Source organism: Pieris napi, chromosome 2 (genome assembly GCF_905475465.1).
Source record: "Pieris napi chromosome 2, ilPieNapi1.2, whole genome shotgun sequence".
Classification (NCBI taxonomy): Eukaryota; Metazoa; Arthropoda; class Insecta; order Lepidoptera; family Pieridae; genus Pieris; species Pieris napi.
This window is the reverse complement of record NC_062235.1, coordinates 5,212,399-5,235,212: the sequence shown is the minus strand read 5'-3', so window position 1 is coordinate 5,235,212 and position 22,814 is coordinate 5,212,399. Positions and strand designations below refer to the sequence as shown.

The 22,814-nt window shown below is 33.5% G+C and overlaps 3 protein-coding genes across 4 annotated transcripts; 2 read left to right on the top strand and 1 right to left on the bottom strand.

Annotated features, from left to right (window-relative positions):
* Positions 1 to 209: 209 nt before the first annotated feature.
* LOC125055605 (serine/arginine-rich splicing factor 1A) lies at positions 210 to 4,594 on the bottom strand. The gene is made up of 6 exons (XM_047658066.1): positions 4,219 to 4,594; positions 3,403 to 3,619; positions 2,540 to 2,686; positions 2,395 to 2,465; positions 2,087 to 2,198; positions 210 to 1,503 (listed from the first exon to the last, which is right to left on the bottom strand). The coding sequence occupies exons 1-5, from the start codon at positions 4,395 to 4,397 to the stop codon at positions 2,093 to 2,095; spliced, it is 720 nt and encodes a 239-aa protein (XP_047514022.1). The 5' UTR covers positions 4,398 to 4,594; the 3' UTR covers positions 210 to 1,503; positions 2,087 to 2,092.
* Positions 4,595 to 5,173: 579 nt separating this feature from the next.
* LOC125055614 (dynein light chain 2, cytoplasmic) lies at positions 5,174 to 7,468 on the top strand. The gene is made up of 3 exons (XM_047658076.1): positions 5,174 to 5,331; positions 6,265 to 6,388; positions 6,900 to 7,468. Exons 2-3 carry the CDS (start codon positions 6,281 to 6,283, stop codon positions 7,059 to 7,061), a joined length of 270 nt encoding a protein of 89 aa, XP_047514032.1. The 5' UTR covers positions 5,174 to 5,331; positions 6,265 to 6,280; the 3' UTR covers positions 7,062 to 7,468.
* Positions 7,469 to 10,457: 2,989 nt separating this feature from the next.
* On the top strand, positions 10,458 to 22,584 carry LOC125060210 (phenoloxidase subunit 1). 2 transcript variants are annotated; one of them, XM_047665008.1, is made up of 14 exons: positions 10,458 to 10,559; positions 10,786 to 10,899; positions 11,205 to 11,397; positions 11,993 to 12,095; positions 12,628 to 12,748; positions 13,810 to 14,015; positions 14,554 to 14,682; positions 15,355 to 15,478; positions 16,469 to 16,633; positions 17,086 to 17,214; positions 18,528 to 18,706; positions 19,710 to 19,855; positions 21,079 to 21,314; positions 22,027 to 22,584. In XM_047665008.1, the coding sequence occupies exons 2-14, from the start codon at positions 10,792 to 10,794 to the stop codon at positions 22,231 to 22,233; spliced, it is 2,046 nt and encodes a 681-aa protein (XP_047520964.1). In that variant the 5' UTR covers positions 10,458 to 10,559; positions 10,786 to 10,791; the 3' UTR covers positions 22,234 to 22,584. The 2 variants fall into 2 exon arrangements, with proteins under 2 accessions (XP_047520964.1, XP_047520957.1); XM_047665001.1 differs by having other exon boundaries at positions 13,807 to 14,015.
* The last annotated feature ends 230 nt before the right edge of the window (positions 22,585 to 22,814 follow it).

The window sequence follows — 22,814 nt, the reverse complement described above, 5'->3', positions numbered from 1 at the left end:
TTTATATAATTTCAGTATTGCTTTTATTATTATTTATTCATGAATCTCTAAATATACTCTACACAAAAAAACCAATTTGAGGTTAAGTAGCGGAGTAGTCTATATCTCGTCCATTCTCATCTTTTATTTGAGAACTGTATGTGTAAATTTAATGTTACCATTTTTTTGTTGGAAGGTATGGTAAGGTATGAAGAAAATAAAACACTATATATTTTTGAATATTTATTAAAATCCATCAAACTAAAGTTGTTGGAATGCAGACGTATCTATTATAATATACAATACACACTCGTCGTCAAATCTATTTAAAAAATGACCGAAATTATTTTACTGCGTATTTTATTCGGTTGACACCGACCAATCACAAGCGCGATGTTAGTTAAATGCACTCCGATTGGTCGGTGTAATTTCGGGGGTAGAATTAGGCCCGTTACCAGCTTTACGGAGGTTATACACTAATTATTATGACCGCAAATTTAAAATGTACCGCTTACAATGTCAAATTTCAAACTAAACCGCAATATTCCTATCTTGTCTAGTGACCTATCTACCCTTGGGCCCATTAAGCTGCCGTGAGTCGTCTGCTCGGAGAGAGGTTAAGCTCAAGCATGCTCGTATGACACGTTAGCTCTAGACTAGTGACGTATGTAATGAGCGAAGCGGGTCTCCGCGTCACATCGAAAAGCAAAAACAATCGGAGCGTGCACTCAACAAAGTTATTTTGCAATAAATTCAAAATCATACCAAAGATCCGTGATCCGTGCTGAACGAAATGAATAAATCCTTTAAAATCCGTAAATCCAGTAAGATCCCGATATCCTGATCCGCTAAGATCCCAAAATCCAGATCCCACGAGATCCCGAAATCCTTGGAGCGGTGAGTGCGCGCGTCCTATCCTTTCGTTTGAATCCTATCGTATCCTAGAGATCCCTCACATCTCAGGACCACCAAACGCCACAACGAGCCCAATCCGATCAGATCCGATCCACAGTGGATGAAACAAAAAAACAACTGTTTATTATCTTATTACCAACTTGTTACACGATTGCTACAGGTTTGCGCCGACAGCGAATTATATGGGAAGTTGTCAACGTGTAACAAAGATATAATCAAACATTACATTTTCCTATTTGTGTACACTTTGTCAATGTTTCCCTTACGGTATTGGTAGCTAATCGCTGTCGCTGCACAAATACAATTTTATAACTAAAAGTCTGTGGTTGCAGAGTAACTGGCCTGTGTCGTTAATTAAATCGCTTTAAAACTTAATTCATGTTGTTTACGTTTATAACTTATTATCATTAAAATATAAATCGTCGACCGAATAACTCAATTTATAGTACACACATTGCAATAAAATTTTGCCTACATAGTTTAGTAGTACGTCACAGCCCAGTAGAGCAGATATCTAACACATTTGAAAGAGTGAAGTTTGAGGGGTGTATGTAGTGTATATAAAGCGATTAGAAGTCGCCGCAGAAGCCGCCGCCCGCCGCGCGCCAGCTGTCGATAAACATAACCTTCAATACATACACTACTTGTTAACTCATGATTCCTCTACTCTCTTAATGAAAATTATTTTCAAAACAAATAGGAACTACTTTCTCTAAAATTATTGAGACTTAGCGCTAAGTGTTAGACATTATTGGAGATTAAAATATGGGAGATATAGTTCGCGCTAAATCTCGTTTTTGAATCTTAAGAGATTTGATCTTTTATTTATAGCCAAAAGTAAACTAACATAATCAAAAATTCTTAGAGAAAATTGTACCATTTAAATTAAAAACAAGATTAATCGTTTTAGAAAAGCATTTGTAAAACTTTTATTTAAGCTGTTAATTTGTACTTCTGACGATACCCAGATACTATTATAAGTTTCTGAACTTACTTGTGATTCCTTTGGAAGCTTTTAATTATGGTCAGTACTTGTATTTATATCCATCTCGAGGAGATGCAACATGATGAAACAACAGCTTTAGATGTGGACATTTAAAAAGTTCTTTACATGAATAAAAATTCAAGTGAAACTTGTACTTAAATACTTGAATTTGCCAGAAGCTTATTACAATTAGTATTTTATACGGACCGGCGTTCAGTAGGCGTGGTCCCGTGAGCGGCTGCGGTCCCGCGAGTACGAGCGACGAACGGGCGAGTACGTCGGTGAGCCGCGACCACGTCGTGGAGAGTATGACCTGGACCTAAAACACAAGATTCCTTTTAACTATTGAGTAGAGAATTCGCCTCTCAATTCAAATTTATGTAGAATCAGGAATCAGACCCAACTTAAGCTACACTATTTTGCATCATCAAAATATATTTTATCACTAATATCCTTATATAATATCCATTGTAACCTTTAAAATTTTAAATTAAAAAAAATGCAAGAAAACTGACCTGTCTCTATCTCCACTGTAACGATCATTGTTCCCATAGTCTTCCTTCACTCGGATGTATGATACTTCACCCTGTAATCAAAATTTAAATTAATTTTTATTAAGTGAAAAAAAAATGTATATGCAAGGGATTTGGTATGTCATACCTCATGACTGCGGAAACGAGAGTCATCAAGCTTCTTCACGGCATATTTCATGTCTTCATGACGAAGGAACTCCACCACACCAGAACCATCTTTGAATGTGTCAGCAAAACACACATCACCTGCCTCACGCATGTGGTCTTTCAGATCCTGAAGATATGTTACTTTAAGAAAAATATTTCTCTCCTTGCCAATTAAAATAAAATTAAATAAAATCACTACTGCTATATTACAATACTTATAGAGAATTATCATTAATAGCTGTACAGCCCCTTATGGGGTTTAGCCAGAGCAAGTATATTTCACCATAGCAATTTATCTCGTACTTCTAGTGTCCAACTTGAAACATCAATTATTTCGAATTCCATCTCAAAAGCTTATATATCTTTTCCACATTAACTAACAGACTCATGGAAGCGTGCTTCTGGAGGCCTTTAAAACATTTTGCTAACTGGTTTTTGTTTCATGTGACCAAATCAAGGTCGTCAGCATACCACAGTAATTTGGTTGGACTTATACACAATAGCTCAGTATCTCTAATGCTAAGTTGAACAGTAGGCATGCAAGGGCCTTACCCTGTTCAAGGCATTGCATACATGGAAAATGCGGGAGAGACATCACTTTGTACCTTAACACAGTTAGCAGTAATAGTAATTTTAGTCCGCCGTATACATTTTGGGAAAATATACTGCCATTGTCTTGTCTTTAGGATGTACAACACAATTGTAAGCTTATTTAAAATCTACTAATAAAGAATATTTAGGTAAAACATCAAGTATCAATATCAAGCTTACTGTGCCAATATCCAAATATATTAAATTAAAACTGCATCACAATGTTTACCCCTACATGAAACTATTACATACCTGCCATGAACCTGATGGTGGTAGCCCAGTAACCATGACCCTGTACTCTGACCTCCTAGCAGGTGGGCCTCGTGCAGCAGGTCTGCCCCCAAACCTGTCTCCGCCACCACGGCCACCCCTGCCACCACCACCTCCACCACCACGTGGAAACTCCACTCTCAGCCTGTATCCATCATAGTCATAGCCATCTCTAGCTCTAACAGCATCATCTGCATCTCTGAATTAAAAATTAAAATTCAAGTTATTTAAAAAAAAATAAACTGACCTAAAGATAAGAAATATTATCTTTAGGTAGTGTATGTATTTTCATATTGCATAAGTAGTGGTAAATATAATGATAATTATACAAATTTAAAGAGTGATAATGCTGTAGCCAGCAATTATTGTTATCAGTTTTGAATAAAGGGATAAGAAAGACATTTAAGTGACAGTGAAAACTAAAATATTAGCATTTATAATCCAGGATAATAATAGAGACAACAGACATAATGGAGTAGCATTATCATAGACCATAATAAAGGTAAAATTGTTTGTACTATGTTGTTAATTGGTATACATTAATGAGTCTTTCCTTGAAACAAAGTAATAATTAATTACAGAAAAAAGATAACAATGGGTTGTTTATTAACTGTTCTATTGTAAGCTATGTGGCAATCAAATTCAGAACGAACAGAAATATGTATTTTTTATATGACAAGAACCGCGCCTTTAATTAAATTAACCTAAATACATAAATACACATGCCGACGGTCGAATACCGACAAATAACCGCCATTGAAAATTTTATCAGGAATGTCTAAAAACATGTCTTTTTACCTCGGATCTTCGAATTCCACAAAAGCGAATGGAGGGCCTTTTCTGTTTTTCAAATCAACAAATGTAACTTTGCCAAACTTATAAAATAAATCTTGAATGTCCTTTGTCCTTATATCAGGGGGTAGGTTTCCTACGTATATTCTGCACTCATTCCGGTTCGCACTACTGCCTCCAGACATTATTGTAATAAATATACAGAACTTCTAAATTAAACTTTGACGAAATAAACAACTGTTTTCTTAACTTTTGCTATGCGTTGGTTTAATTTTCACTACGCCGTGTTTGACTAAACAAAATGGCGGTCGACCGGGCACCACTGGCACTACGCTCAGTCAGTCGTTATCGAGGCGCTTACCGCTATGCGAAATAGCTTAGCGGAAATCAAAACTGCTGTGACAATGACAAGTTGTTAATAGATAACCTAACTGACATAATAGATTCCCATTGCCAGTATAATTTTTGCGTTTACCCCAAAATGTTAAAATAATACATTTCCTTAAATAATTATACATTTATTTAACCAAGAATTTACACACTATTAGTAGGAAGCAGCCCTTACACATGCAAGATTGGCTATGATAAAATCAGATATTTCATATTTGTACAACTAAATCATAGAATTCTATGGTATGGTAAGATCAAGATTCAAGATTGTAACATTATCACAGAATTAAACATTTTTATTATATAATTATACGCATTACTTTGGTTACTTAATTAAAGTAGGTAGGTGAAAACTTATGTAGCATGTTATCAACAAAAAAAAATTAAATTGGAACCTATCATCATAAAAATCATCGTAAAAAATGTTCATACTCTAAAATATATTCTGGAAAGTAAATGATATTTTATTTTCTGGCCATCACAATACAACCATTAGTTTTGTTTTAATTCAAAGATTACTTTTATCACTTATTAAAAATTCATAAATTAAAATCGTATTTATATTTGGAATAATTTTTGAATTTCGAACGCCCTCTATAACAATCTTGCGTAATCTTCGGTGAAAGAAGCCTTTGAAAGAATCCTCTAGAAAGTAGCATTGAATCTCCAGTCTCCGGTATCAAAATCGTTTCGTGAAAAATTATTCATATTTCAATTTTCAACGTAAAAGTGAGTATAATTTAATTTATTTTTAAATGCTCATATATTTGTCAGAGTTTTAATAAAATTTTGTACGTTTTACATACTGTTTTCCGAGTTAAAACACATTTAAAATTACGGGGCCGTAAAATGTTAATATTTCTCCAAGGTTCGCTCTGTAAATAGTTTTATCGATTTAATTCAATAGTTTCTATGACAATGGCCTTTTCTCCCATGGATTTATAAAAATTTGTCGCATTTCCACGTAATCGAAAATTTCGGTTAATATCTATTTGATGACGGGGTTTACCGCCAGTGCTTTAGTGCGGATTACTACGAAAAAGTGTTCTAATACAGAAAGCAGGTATTTGTTGGATTTTTTAAAACAAATGCAGCATAAAGTGTCGCATTGGATCCTACATTGACCTTTTGATGAAAGTTATTTTTAGATCCATTTATCGAACATAAACAATCAATCTTTTGTACGCATGTGAAAAATCAATTTAGGAAAATTAAGTACGTAAATCACTGCAATCTTTATAAAAGGAATAATGTTTTCTTTATTTCTTTTTGTCTGTAAGAATTTCCGTGATAAAATCTAAAATATTAAGTGCTCCTTATTAGTTTTGCAATGTGTTCTTAGGTACTGATTCCATAACATAATCTTGAACAAGATAAAATTTAAAATAACATGTTGTAAAATGTGCATTATTGCTACCAATGCAAGAAATCAATGAAATTGTATGATATGCCATGTTTTATTTACTAAGATTACATGGCATACACCAACATGTTGTAATATACTGGTTGTACATTCCAAGAGGAATACTCGTAGGCTTTTACTATATATATTGTGCAAATTAATGATATTCAACAGGGTACAATATCATTTTATTAGTCTCCAGTTTTTCCAATTGCTACTGATTGTATGCCAATATTGTTAACATTTTGTCCCATTTTCAGTAAGGAAGTATACAAGATGTGTGACAGAAAGGCAGTGATCAAGAATGCTGATATGGGTGAGGAGATGCAGCAGGATGCTGTTGACTGTGCAACACAGGCACTCGAAAAATTTAATATTGAAAAGGTAATTTTAAGATCTCCTTAATTATCCTTATGTTTGGTTTATACAAAGTCAATATTGGTGACTATATTTTACATATATGTAGCTTAAGGTGTGGCATAAAACTTGTTAACAGAACACGATGGTCCCCAGCAAAAAATGCTTTATTGGAAAATCATCCAAACATTACATTATTACAATTTAGTTTTTTTAGTATTTTAAAACAACTTACCTGCTATGAGACTACTAAATAGACTGATAATATGTAAAATTGTAGGAAGGTTTCCTTATCACAGAACAGTTATGATTGTGGTTAGCCACAATTACACTTCACAAAAAGATATTTGTCATTTTTTAAATAATTAAAAATAATGTAATGTAAAAATGAAATAATTTTTGTAGAAACTGAAGGTAATATCTTTGTAATTGAATCCACAATTCTGAAACTGTTGTTGATGAATTCTAGTTCTACTGTCATGTTTAAAAATATGGTTAACTATTTACTAAATAATTTAATGTCAACTATACCTTTCAGGACATTGCTGCATTTATCAAGAAAGAGTTTGACAAGAAATACAACCCCACATGGCATTGCATTGTCGGACGTAACTTCGGTTCTTACGTGACGCATGAGACTCGTCATTTCATTTACTTCTACCTTGGCCAAGTAGCGATACTGCTTTTCAAGAGCGGTTAATTCCTTTCTTCCCTACCTCCCTTTCCCTCCCTTATCCTACGTCCTTAGCCTAACTCCCAGCTCCCATAATCCTTTAACCTTGTTCGCCCACTGGACCAGTGTACATTCCCGCAGCAGCAGGCCCCCAGCCCCAGTGGGATGTCCAAGGCTGACATGGAATGGTCGGTTGAATGCTTGTTGTATGAATGACTCTCACGGCCCGCATGTATAGAATAAGAAGTTACTTGTGTACACATTCACGTCTAGTGTATTTATTAATAAAATTTTAGTTAATTCCTAGACTATACCTAGCATAGTAAATTCATATGTTAGTACTTATCTAAATTTATTGTATTTTAATTTGTTAATATGTTTCACTGGAGATATTTTCAATACTTCTATTATTATTAAACTTTCTTACAAACCAATGCCTGATTTTTTTTCTAAATAACATTAAGCTTCCTTTTTTGTATCAGCTATTAGAGTACATAATTCAGGGATATTATTAAAAGCTTCTCGTTTAAATGTACAGTTAAAAAGTGTGAACAGCTTAAAAAATTAAATAAAAATGAAGTATGTTTATTATGGAACATAAGATACAGGTATCACTTATTCCACGTCATTAAATTGGAATCTTAGGCATCCCTACATTAAGGTAATCAGTTCATTAAGTTTTAAGAGAAATCTAAGATGTTTTAATTCTGCATCAGATTTACCATATTGCCATAATTTCTCATCTTTATGGAATTCTATACATACATGGTACTCTTAAGTGCTTTTAATTTGGTAGAATATTTGCGCTTTAATCTCTATTCCTTTTCCAATATTAGACTAGAAAATTCGTGTTTTAAGAATGTTATAGAAACATTCACTGTTGTGATTTTGATTTCTCATATGCTAACATAATTATTTATTTCCGTAGTGGTCCAAGATCCCAGGGCCGCCAGACATCACGTATTTTCTGACGGATGAAATGTGGACGATTGGGTAGTGTAAGTATGTACTATGATCGTATGCCTACCTGCTAGCTTGGTCAAACGGCCAATTTCCAGGTATCAGGTAATTAAGGTACACAAAAACATTACTTACTTCACGTAAATTCTCATGGCTGATTTTTATATATGTTTTCGAGTGTATAGTTAAAAATAAATTGTCAATACTCCCAGACACTTTCCGTCGGCCATATTGCTTAACAGACGCTTTAAGGGTCTCAAAATAATTAGTCAACTTCACGTAAATTCTGACGCTCCATATTTATATATGTTCATCCGACAACTATTTTAAAAGCTTTGACAAGAAGACAGACCGATCCAAGGGGCCAATCATCCCCTAAACTAAATTTTAATATCTCTATGAGTGAGAGAGCATTATCTACGCGCATGAGACTGAGTGAGACCGACTGCGCTGTTAAAGCCATGAAAATTACTTGAAAAATTATTATTATTCAAAAAGGGCAAGCAAAAGCCGTTTAATATTTTGAAGAAAAATGAAGAGTACCAACAAAGCATTTCACCGTTTTGGTACGTTGGATTTTGTTGGTGATGTAGATGAAGAAGAACGTGTATTCAACATAATACAAAAATTTATCTGTGATGTTTACAATTTTCCTGGAATAATTGATGTAGATGCTGCCAGACTACAGTTGTTTATCATTTACATACATGATATCTGATATAAATGAAGAATTCAATCGAAAGAATTTAAGAAACTTCGATGCCTGTAACTTACCACCTTGTAAAAGTGAGCTTTGGCAACAGTTTCGACGGGCTAGCTTTGGAACAATGCAAGTATGAAGATGATAAATATTTTCAACCCCGAAAACAATGGCTGGACACTACAAGATGGTAAATATGATTTTCATTGGTTCGATGGAGATCAATTACCGGGTTTTGTCAGTGAGTCGCTGGAAGAACAATCAGGTAAATTATTTTCGTTTCTCATATTATTTGTATCTTTTTAGTTTTTTCAGACCTTCATTGTTTAACTTGTTTTTTACAGAGGAAGAAAATAAGGATAATGCTGATGATGACGATCACGATTTAGATATTCAATTTCAAGATTGATATTTGATGATGATGATAATGAAGATTAAAAGCCACTGTTAAGAAATATTGAAGAATTAATATTTTTCCACTTTGTTTCCAAATTTCCAATAAATAATTAATTAAAAAAATTGCTGCTATTTAAATATAAGTGGTATTTTTAAAAAATATTTTTTAGTTCTAATTAATAAATTGAAAAAAAAAAAAATGTCGGCTAACTTTAGTATTATTTATTATGTGTCAATTTTTTTCTTATTTTTGTTGCTACAATTTACTGGTCAACAAAAGTTCTAAAAATTATAAAATATCTGTTCAAGTAATTTTCATGGCTTTAACAGCGCAGTCGGTCTCACTCAGTCTCATGCGCGTAGATAATGCTCTCTCACTCATAGAGATATTAAAATTTAGTTTAGGGGATGATTGGCCCCTTGGATCGGTCTGTCTTCTTGTCAAAGCTTTTAAAATAGTTGTCGGATGAACATATATAAAAATGGAGCGTCAGAATTTACGTGAAGTTGACTAATTATTTTGAGACCCTTAAAGCGTCTGTTAAGCAATATGGCCGACGGAAAGTGTCTGGGAGTATTGACAATTTATTTTTAACTATACACTCGAAAACATATATAAAAATCAGCCATGAGAATTTACGTGAAGTAAGTAATGTTTTTGTGTACCTTGATTACCTGATACCTGGAAATTGGCCGTTTGACCAAGCTAGCAGGTAGGCATACGATCATAGTACATACTAACACTACCCAATCGTCCACATTTCATCCGTCAGAAAATACGTGATGTCTGGCGGCCCTGGGATCTTGCTCTATAGTAAACTGTATATAGCTAAAATATAGCTATCAATTTATTTCCTTCTGATATACTAACCGCAGCGTCCCGTCTTCAAAAATTATAACGTAAGGTTTGCTGTCCACTAAAATTATTATATTAAATTATACTATTAAATATAATTTAGTTAGAGATAGAGATTGATAGTGAGAAATTGATTTTTACTAATGGACCTAATTGTAAAGGAGTGTCGGTCTCTAAATATTATAGCCCAAGTTTAATTGGTAAATCTCAAATCACAATCTCATCTTGAGCGCTATCAAATATGTAACTTCATAGAGAAAAAATGGTTTTACAGCTCTTGAAATTATATTTGTCTTATTGACGTTATAGTATACAGGTCTTAGATGTAATATCGTAAAAAACTGATTAATGAAACTAGGTCGCTGATGTACCTAGGTTTATAGTATTTATTTCTTGCTGAATTACACATACAATAAGAATTTTAATATCAAAATTATTTGGAGATGTTATAGCTTTTTATAATGTAGTAGCGTACGTCGACCCTTACATTTGCACAAAGTACTGAAAACCGTGTGTAAAGTTGTTATATAAGGTAAAGCCCAACCGTCAATAAGCACAGTCAGCCGTGATAAGCACGGCTAACAAACAATTTGGGTAACAACAGCAGAAACTGGTAAGTTTTTTTAAATTATATTTTAAAACAACATAAATTATTTAATTATTATAATTGCAAATAATATTATTCTGGTATGTTCTTTTTATATATCTGTGATCAATGGTGGTCAATATTTCTATGGGTCGACACAGAAATGTGTCTACCCCACGGGCACCAACACAACATAAATTAGAGTTACTAGGAGAGACGAAATAGCAGGATATTGACTATTTGTATGTTTCAGTAAAAGATGTCTTCGAAGAACAATCTTCTGTTGTTCTTCGACCGGCCGACGGAGCCATGCTTTATGCAAAAGGGTGAGAACAAGGAGGTGTTTCAACTACCCGATAACTACTATGTAAGTACATGTTTTAAAATAAACTTATACTTCAAAAATCTTAGCATTGTCAGTTTATAGGTACAGCTCAAATTAAGTTAATTTATTCGTTATTTTGTTTATTTGTCTAAAACAAGGTTAGGTAGGTTTAAAAAAGTAACAAAACACCAGATTCAGAATATAGTACTACATGATTTTTTTTTAAAGTGCTGCTAGTTAAATCTAAATGGTGGCTGAGGGCCGAGGCTCCGACTGTCCTGGAACCGACAAACTCTTAAACCAACTCAAATATTCTTGTCAGCGTAACGAACATAAATAAATTTCAGCCGGAAAAATACAAGTCGTCCAGTAACGTGCTAGCTGACCGATTCGGAAATGATGCGACCAAGACAATCCCGGTTCGAAACATTGCTTTGCCTGATCTCTCCTTGCCGCAGCAACTCCCATACAATGCTCAGTTTTCTCTGTGGATAGAGAAACATAGGAAAATGGCTGCCAAGCTTATTGATATCTTCATGGGTAAGTAATAATTTTATTAAGTGGCAGCTAGGTGAGGGGTACCGGGTTCGATTCCCGGTTCGAAGGCAAGTTTTAATTTAATTTAAATTTGTTCTCGGCCTTTGGGAGGGTTGTGCGGTACAGGGCGAGTGCCTAAACCGTACATGGAGGACATGGTCGAATTTCTAAGGCAAAAAGCACGAATTATAAAAATCTTATACTTGACGCTGGCTAATGCACAAACCGTGCCAGAGCCATTAAAAAAAAAGAAAAAAAATAATACTTTAGTGGTGCTTTGCGAGTGTTATTGATTTTTTGTTTACCTTACCACAGTTTCAATATATGTAAATGGATGTTATATTCACCTTCTGTCCATATCCGATATAATTTTTCTATTAATTTAAAAAAAAATCTTACTATAAGAACTTATTGTCGATTTCATATTCTTATGAATTTTATACTTGTTTTAATTTAAGTTACTGTATATTTTCTGTAGTTTTGCACTTCTTGCACTTTACTATACAATTGTATTTGTTTTTTATGATGGTTGCCTGGAAGAGCTTTTAAGCGATAAGGCCGCGTGGTGCCCTAATTATAAGTGTGTCTGGACTTTCAGGTATGCGTGACGTGGATGACCTGCAGTCAATCTGTTCGTACTGTCAGATGAGAGTCAACCCCTACCTATTCAACTACTGTCTCTCTGTGGCTATATTACACAGGTACTTATTACTGTGGCTATATTCAACATATTAGCAATTAATACATTTATAGCATATTTTGCTTTTAGATTAAGTCGATGGTTACGACTGCTGAACTAGGGTGAAACGTAGTATTTGTACTTCACGATCACAAAAATCTCTTTGTGAAAACTTATCAATATTAGCTTATCCAAAACATATATTATACAAATATAGTAAAAAAAAATGTGAGCCGTCGCGGGACGCCTGGCAGATGTGAAACATCGACATTATTTTGTAAAAGTAGCATGCAGAAAAGAACAGATTGTGATAGGAACTAAATATGTCAGAATGATAAAATAAAATATTACGATTTTTTTTCTGATAACGATGACTATTTATTGAATAAACATATAGACTGTATAATGTATATATATATACCATCATATAGCGTGGCGACGCGTCGCCACGGCATGCGTCGCCACGCCAGAAATCGGTTTTACGTGCGGCTATAGATGTTTCACATCAAAAACATAGTTTAGTAATGTTATTAACATATGATGCTTTTCTTCAGGGATGACACCAGGGGTCTAAACATCCCAACCTTTGCTGAGACATTCCCTGACAAGTTCATGGATCCTAAAGTATTCCGCAAAGCTAGAGAAGTGTCGTCTGTGGTACCCACAGGAAACAGGGTAAGGGAACGTTGGTGATTACTTTGATATATAGACGTATCTGTCACAAATTTTGCAAAACCAAATTGTAAGAGTATATTACCGATCGGCTTGATTCCCTCTACGCAGAGACATTGCGTCTCTATGCGTATTCTACAAAGTGTACTATGGTTACTGTTCTGAAGAGTTGTTTGGTTTGTTTACCGTACGAGCTGTATCAATTCAATATTTCATCAGCATCACCTTGATGGCTAGAAGTCTTCAATTCGCTTCACAAGACACTTTCTTTTGCAAACTAGTGAACTGTGGAATTGACTCCCGGTCTTCCCTGAGAGATACGACCTTTAATTGTTCAAAGTAAGAGTTTACTCCTCCATCAAAGGCCGGCAACGCATCCACTAAAAATGGGTGCCCATGGGCTGCGATGACTGCCCTTTTCGTTGTCTCGTGGGCTAATTTGACCCCTGATTCTATAAAAAAATTGCCGTTATTAAGTTTTAAAATATGCGACGTTGCCATCCTGCGTATAGTTCATTTAAAATTTATGGATTTATCAATTATATGGAAATATTTTACCCAAAATTATATATTTTAAAAATTACAAGACAACGAAAATTTAGGAAAACGTAACGTAACACTTCGATTCATATTTGTGCTTCCAACTAATAGGCAATTAGGAGACACTTGATTATAAAACATCTGAGCAAAATTCAAATTACCTTCTATATATCCTGTTACTATCGTAATTCGATATATTAATTGTGAATTGAAAAAAAGTGATTTATTTATTTTATTAGTTTGTACACTTTTATATGTACATATATAGTTTGTACACTGGCTGAGTTCACAAGAGTTGCTTCCTATATTATTAGTTATAAGATGTAGGTATATAAATATATATATTTTTTAAATGTTTTTTTATCTAGGTTAATTGGTGTGGGTATAAATGTTGTTTCGTTCTATCGAATTAGTAATTACTGTAATGATAGAATAATGATATGGAATAAATAAATAAATAAATAAAAAAAGATTTTAAAAAAAGATTTTAAAAACCCATTAAACCTTTAAATCATTTCCAGCAGATGCCGGTTCTAATCCCCCAAAACTACACGGCAGCAGAAAGCGAGCCTGAACAGAGAGTCGCCTACTTCCGCGAAGACATTGGCATCAATCTACATCACTGGCATTGGCATTTGGTCTACCCATTCGACGCTTCCGACCGTTCTATAGTAGCCAAAGACAGACGTGGAGAGCTGTTCTACTACATGCACCAGCAGATTGTTGCACGGTTAGCCTTTTAATTATCTTAATCTTATAGAGAAAAATATTGCCACGTATTATGGTGCCGACTGTTGTTTAAAATGTTTACTACGTTTTAGTACAATTTAATATAATATGTATTATAATTAATGATGAATAGTGACACCTGGTTTAAATTGACATTTTGGTAATTTTGGTCGTTTTGACATAAATACCTGTTTTGTGTATTAAGCGCCATCTAGTTGAGTAACCCCTTTTCATGCTAAATTTATAGAACATAATATTCACTATCGCCATCTGTTTAAGATAATTTGTTCAAAAGCCTGTTCTAATACAAAAATAATGTCTAAAAGTGCCATCTAGTTAAAAGATTCCAGAATATTTTTTTTGTTTAAAACAAATTGCGTATAGCGCCATCTAGTTTAGATTTCCTTTCCTTTCCTAAAATACTAAATATTTCATCGTAATATATTACGTAAGTAAAAGTAAATTAATATTGTAAAACACCTTTTATTCGATTAAGTAAACGTCCATTAGAGGGTTATAAAAATAAATTTGTTTTCCAGATACACAACTGAGCGTTATTGTAATAACCTAGGAAAACCTCGACGATACAGTAACTTCCGTGAACCCATCGAGGAAGGGTATTTCCCCAAACTAGACTCTCAAGTCGCCAGCAGGGCCTGGCCGCCAAGGTAACTTAATTTGGTCTATAACTTTACTTAAAAACCTTAGTTTAAAAAAGATGTTTACTGAAAGAGAAATTAATTCATTTAAAAAATATTGTATTTCGGTCGATCATGTTTTATTTTGGATATAAACAAATACTGTTTTAAGTGACATCTATTGAGAAGGTTACCATCATATATGTATATAAATATATGTATCTTTTTTGAATGATTCACATGGAGTTAGTACAAATACCATACTAACACAAAAATCGTTAAAAAAAATATTGGTTGTTTGTAAAGTAGGTTTACGATCGAGATGTTTACGTGATAACGTCTTATTGGTGATATAAGTTTTTGGGAAGTAAGGAATTAATGAAGATAACAATTTTTTCAAACTTTAAATTACATCTATCGTTTTATTCACACTTTTGATGATAAATTTCGGGTGTAAAATGACAAGTTTACTTATTCGACTATGATATACATTTTTCTTCATACATTCACGGAATGACTGGCAGCGCTCGAGATGAGGCGGGAGATCGGTCCGTCTCTCTCTCGTTATACCTGCGATCGCGCTCGTGAGGTTTTGGTGTGACACAAGTTTCTGAACATGTCACCCGACTAAAACGATTTTAAAGACGTTATCACGTCAAAAATATTAATATATTTTTTAACTTCTAATCAACTGTTTTACAGATTCGAAGGATCCAAGATTCAAGATCTGAACCGTCCAGTTGACCAGATCCGTAGTGACGTTTCGGAGATGGAGACATGGAGAGACCGATTCATTGAAGCTATCAACAGCATGAGTATTATGCTGGTTAGTAAAGTTTTGGTTAATACTCTAATACCGTGACTCCTAATTTTTTATATAAAACATATCGAAAATTGATAAAAAATATAAAATTGTTCTTACACCGACCGAATTTTAAATAACTATTTTGATACGTACGTATATACAATAGTAAATTTTGATTAAATGAAGTGTATGTACTTACTGCTCTAAAATAATTATATATAATTATCGATACTTTAGCTCTACTATCTAAGTCTGTTTGCACTAATTCTGCACCTATCAATCAAATTCCGTAATTTAAAATTTGTGACTTTTCTCATAATTCATAAAAGTTCATAAAATTCTAGTTAAATACACATATGAAAAAGAGATCACCAGCATAAACGTTCCACTATATTTATGTTGCTTTAGTTAGCCCGAGATTGGTATTAAAAATGCCGTCATTTACAATAAAGTGTAATCTCCAAGTCATTGGATTAGGTTCTGTAAAACATTAAAATGACTCGTCTTTGATTAGGGTCCATGTACAATGTAGAGTTGCTTTCCAATTAACGCCAGAAAATGCGCAGTCCCTTCGCCATAGAATTTACGCTATATTACACGCTTTATATTAGCTTCACCTGTATGTATGTATGTAACCGACTCCTTCAGACTCGATTTTGACCCACTTTAAATGGACAGATTTAATTCAAACTTTGTACACTTATAAAGAATCAGCGACAATATAATAATTTCATAGGTTTATCTCGAAAAAGCAATGAAATTTTTTTTAAGTCCACAAAGCAATACGATTAAATTGAGACAACACGTATTGCTGCTAGGACTAAAAAGTGGTAAATAAATGTGCCATATTTTTCGTCTATAGAGCAACCCACGCTTTTTCACAATAATACCAGTATTTTTTGTTCATTACCATTTTCAGCCTAAATTAGGAATTATTTTTCACTTTTTAGTTTGATGTGCTTTAAAAGCGTGTTTTTTTAAAACTATATTTATTTTAATTATTATTTTCAGCCAAATGGTCGTCGCATCCCCCTAGATGATGAGACAGGGATCGACAACCTTGGTAACATGATGGAGTCTTCAATCCTCAGCCCCAACCGGCCTTTCTATGGAGATCTTCACAACATGGGCCATGTTTTCATCTCATATGCACACGATCCTGATCATAGGAACCTGGTACGTAGTGGGGCCTCGTAGCTATTGGGTATATGAACCAATTTCTCGCCCGATTCATTGATCATATCATAGTAAAATGCCTTCCTTCTGATAATGAAATATTTTCTACTCAACTCTTCTTATTTATTATATAAGATATAAGTCAAAGTCAAAAATCATTTAATCATATACGTCAAAAAAAGAAATGTATATGTAATGCTTCTAACTTTACATTTAGTGCCAGTTCTCAAATCAAGGGTGTAGAACTGGCAATAAACTCTCCGCCACTCTTTTTAATCGCCAAGTTTTTTTTACACAAGAAGAGACTTGTTAGACTTTAATTAAATATCTATTACCTCATAGTGTACTTTTCAGCAGCGAGGTTAGCGAGAGTCAAAACATTTCTACGATTTTCTTACTTTAATATCTAGTATAACTAAAGACATTATTCCATTCTTATAAACCTGTTTTAGGAACAATTTGGTGTCATGGGTGATTCGGCAACTGCAATGCGAGACCCCATATTCTACCGCTGGCACGCATATGTTGACGATATCTTCGTACTTTATAAGGACAAGCTACAGCCATACAGCTCTGACACGGTATGACATACACAACATATATCGATAATGAATACTTGAATATTTTAAGTACTGTACAGTCAATAAACTACAGTACAATTTAGAAGTGAGTCGGAAGTTGTTGAGATAATTTTAAAATATGTACAGGACGCTATATTAAAGGTACTTTTAATGAGGGGTTTTATAAATTGCCTACAAACGTCGCAAAAGGACGTAAGTTAAAAATGATAGCTGCCCATGTTTAACTAAAATGTCTATTTAATTTTTAGTAAATAGATTTTTATTTATGTATAGTTATTTAGTAAAGAAAGTAAAAAAATAATGATAATACAATCTATTATTATATTATTATCTAATATTTAATTCATTCTATAAATACTGATGATAAAGTTTATTTGCTAAGATAGTGGTATAATAAGATCGATTAATTATAAAAATCCGCACAATCAGCCATAAGTAGGTACTTATGGCTTGCATGCTTATTTATATAGGTATATAAATAAGCATGCAATGTCATATAGTAAGAACATTAATATAATGTCATAATAATAAGTTAATTTATTTATAATTGGTGTCAAACTTATGGTCTCTAAATACTCTCCCACGCTATAAAGGCACCCTGACTTTAAAAACCCACCCACCTTCCCCTTGAAAGAATGACACGGCAGTAATCTATAACTTAATAAGAAATCATCTAAATAATTTCTTAATGATTTGATAATTATTGAAGTGAAACTTCTTTATCGGGGTTGGAAAAAAATTTAGTGTAACATCTTTTCGTTACGCGTCACATTTTTCCGTTACGCGCCATCTTTTTGAAGTGAAACTTCTTTATCGACGTATGGGTGAAATTTTGTAGCAAATCGTCACGTTTTTCAGTTACGCGCCATGTTGCTTTTTGAAGTCAAACTTCTTTATCGGCGTTGGAAAAATGACCGTCACATTTTTCGGTTACGCGCCATCTTTTTCTTGTCCCTACCACGGTTGATCCGACGAGATTAAAAGGCATTAATAACAAAAATATATAATAACGATAACAATGATAGTAATAATTACAATTAATGAAATTCTTTAATAATCTTACTAGTAATAAGGTAAAATTAAATAATTGTATTTGTATTCATGTCTGTGATGATAAAAGCCTTTTTTTAAACTTTATCTAATTTAACTTTATTTAACCAATTTCTGTAAAGTTGCATATAGTAGATCATTTTTCGAAAAATAAGGTCATAAAGAAGTTTCACTTCTTACGTGTGTACACCTAGTACACGCACACATTTTTTATTTTATTATAAATTATTAATACTATAGCAATTATTTTTTTATTTTAATAGTTGGATTTCCCCGGAATCCGCGTTCTTTCGGTGGACATACAATCAACTGGTGGAGCGAACACTTTGTCAACTCAGTGGGAACAAAGTACTGTGGACCTAGGTAGAGGTCTAGACTTCACTCCTCGTGGTTCAGTACTTGCTCGCTTCACACATCTGACACATGACGACTTCACCTATGTGTAAGTGTTTTTCCTTCATTGCAGTTCCACCATATTATTAAAATTAAATGTCCAATCGTCAAAAGCCGGCAACGCACTCGCGAACTTGTGAGTGTCCTCCTGCCAGTTGCAGTTCTATACAAAGAAAAAATAGGATAAGTGCAATGTATACCATAGCACTAATCTCTGTCCTTTGTTTTGATAAAGATTTCAACAGGTATTGTGCGTGTCCTTGGGCAGCGATTTCACAAATCTCGTCCTTTAACACAATTAACCTTTTCTTAAATAAAGTAATTTTAAAATTATATCGAAATCTCTAGAATATTTAATTTATCACTACATAGTATAAAACAAAGACGCTTTCTCTGTCCTTATGTATGCTTAAATCTTTAAATTTACGCAACGGATTTTGATGCGGTTTTTTTAATAGATAGAGTGATTGAAGAGGAAGGTTTATATGTATAATAACATCCATTAAATATGGATGGCGAAATACTGTTAGTTTTGAGGTTTCTAATGTGATGTCGTAAAACGTAAATAATTACATATTTTCCGCTTACGTGGCGAACCCTACGAGATTTATCAAAATAATGGTTGCTAGTTAGTAATAAATTAAACCTTCCTTCCCGTCCCTATTCGCTTAGCTCCTTCTCTATTCTCCTTTAAATTTCTTCTGTACAAACATTACATGTCCACATCGTATCCCTAACTTTCGTACTAACTACTAACTAACGTGATACTGATCTTAAATTATCGTGATTCATGTGCACATTTTATTTTTCATGTATCACAGTGGTTGTCTGTAAGAGATCGCTCGAAAGCGATAAGGCCGCCAGTTGCCCTCCTTTTCATTTAATGTTCAATTTTTATATTGTAATTCAACAAAGTCATCACCTTTTATAATATTTCATAATATTCTGTCCGTTTTCTCTGGTGTCGTTCTACTTCACTAATGTCTTGGCGACTCTCAATAGTATTTGTGGCTCAGGAGCATTAATTAACTTTTTCTTGTTAAAAATCACAGTATCGAGGTAAACAACACATCAGGCCAAGGTACGATGGGTACCGTTCGTTTGTTCATGGCGCCAACACAGGACGAGCGTGGCAACCCTCTGAACTTCAACGATCAACGGCGGCTTATGATTGAACTCGACAAGTTTACTCAAACAAGTAATACACCTTTTGTTATATGAAAGCTATTTGACTTATATATTTTGTTTGGAAATATATATGGTAAGAGTAAGAGCGAGTTTGAAACTCTAGAGTGTGAAATATACAATATAAATTTTATTTGAATAACATTTGTGCACATATTTTAATGGTATTTAACAAATTAGTAACATAAATATTATATTATATTAACGAAAAGGGCCTAACGTAGTGTTTTTTTTATTTGTGTTTTTTTTATATATTAGCTATAGTAATTGTATTATTGATGTGTTGGCATAGTGGCTTTAGTGCGACTCTCATCTCTGAGGTCGTGGGTTCGATCCCGGCTGTGCACCAATGGACTTTCTATCTTTGTGCGCATTTAACATTCGCTCAAACGGTGAAGGAAAACCTTGTGAGGAAATCGGCTTTTATATCTATATATATAAAAAGAAAATGGTGTTCGTTTGAGGCTTTTTCACGCTTAAACCACTGATCGTATCGACATGAAACTACCACGAAATTTTTCCTAGATGGTTTATGGCTATTTATTTTTTTAATTCCAACGTTCCTTCATTTTTTTATTGCTGTTTTACTTTTATGAAAATTTATGCATACGGACTTCCTAGAACGTGAAAACGTCAACATCTGTCAAAAACTCGATTTACGAAATATTTCAATTTTCTTAGCGGGAAGTTAAAAAGAAGAATAATAAAAATATGAAAAAAAATAAAATAATGAAACATAAAATTTATTTTAATTCGTCCAGCAAAGCGGGCGCGAAACGGCTAGTAATATATATATATATTTACTTATTATAAACATTATATTAATTTTAACGATTTTAACGGATTGAAAACAGCTTATCCGGAGCTGGATATATTCGGTAGTGGGCTGATTGGTTTTAGAGAAAGCATTGTGGGGTGCCTTTTTCGAACCTAATCGCTGTTTTGCTGATGATTTTTCTTTTTTTTCTGCTTTAAGTGTCAACAAATTTCTATAATTTTATTCTATTTTGTTGTGTGCTTGTATTATCTTGTATTATATGTTTTAATTGTATTTTTTAAATTTCTATTTTTTTTGTGAAACTTATGTTTACGTTAAGTGTCACACATTTTAGATGTAAGATTTTGTAAAATAATTAGTAGATAAAGTACTGTGTGTGATGTCGTAAGCTTAATAACTAAATAAAAAAATATATATATAATTAATTAAAATAGTATAATAAAATTATAATTTTTTAGTCCCAGCCGGTACAAGCACCATCACACGTAGCTCGCTCGATTCGTCCGTAACAATTCCCTATGAGCGTACCTTCCGCCGTCAAGCCGACCGACCTGGTGATCCAGGTTCTGGTACAGCTGCTGAATTCGACTTCTGCGGCTGTGGATGGCCACACCATATGTTGGTGCCAAAGGGAACAGCCCAGGGATTCCCTATGGTCCTCTTCTGTATGATTTCTAACTGGAATGATGATCGGGTAAGTTTCACGTTATAATGTGTTGACTTAGGGTCCTTCAAGAAAAGAGCGTACCACTTCTTGAAAGGCCGGCAACGCACTCGCGAGCCCTCTGGCATTGAGAGTGTCCATGGGCGGCGGTATCACTTAACATCAGGTGAGCCTCCTGCCCGTTTGCCCCCTATTCTATAAAAAAAAAAACACCCGTAAAGACACATGGACTGTTTGCGTCTATTTACCAAATTTTTTACATAAATAGATGGTAGGTCTTCAGCGCCTGTAAAATCCACTTCTGTTATCAAGAAGGCAGGATATTTAACTCATAATGAATTATAAAAAAGCATCTCATTGTAGTTAGAATACGGCCGTAAATTTTATTGACATTACATAATTTAATTGTATTTTCAATTGCTTCTTAATAAGCAAAAGTTTTTTTTTATATTATTAATACATAACTTGCCTTGCATCGATCTCTTAACACGCGACACGCACAATTAAATGAGTTAATAATTTTCAAGGAATCATTTATTCGAATAGCAAACATTTATATGATGTAATGAGAATATCATTTACCTACTATAGATTTTTTGTAACAATAATGGAATTAATTTTCTAACAATAGATACAGTTATAATCTCTTGATTTCAATTGTTTTGAAACTTCGAGTTTGTATAAGAAAATGTTAGGTTTTACGCAGTTTGTTTTACTTATTAAACAAAATCCTCATTTCCAGGTGGTTCAAGACACAAAAGGCTCCTGTAACGATGCTGCTTCATACTGTGGTCTTCGTGACCGGAAATACCCGGATAAACGGGCAATGGGATATCCCTTCGATCGTCCAATACCCGTTTCTCGTCTCAACGATTTCTTGACGCCCAATATGAATGTACGCGACTGTACTATTCGATTCAAGGACGCAGTGCGTCAACGTCAGGGGTAAGATCGGATATAAGAGAAATAAAGTAGGGACTTCAAAGATATTTAAATATATTAGGCATAAAGTAAAAAATTTTTAAACCATAATAATTAGTATAATAGGTTGGCGAGGGACAGTCGCGTTCATAATGTTTTTTTAGTTTAAATATATATGCTACGCAGTAATATTAAAATAAATATTTTTTTTGATAAATTTATAATGTCCGCTTTTTGTAGTGCCTAGTATAATTAAATGTCTTTGAAATTAAAAAAATAAAACAGGTTTATGGTTTTAAAAAAAATCTGGATTATACATCTATACATATGCCTATATCACACAGTCAATATTTATTGTAAAATAATTAAATTTAAACTGCTTAAACAGTTTCAAATTGAACGTTTGCCTTTTAGTTTTATACAAGCCTATAATGCTAAATATATAAGAAACTTTCTATTTAGGAACCCTCATATCGGAGATTCCGGTAGTTATACACATGTCAGCGAATTTAGCTCGTCCGGTGAATTTTTACAGTCGAGTCATTTTGTTCCTTCTAATCTAAACCAAATGGATGATAATGAAATGACAAATGTTCAATCACAGACAAT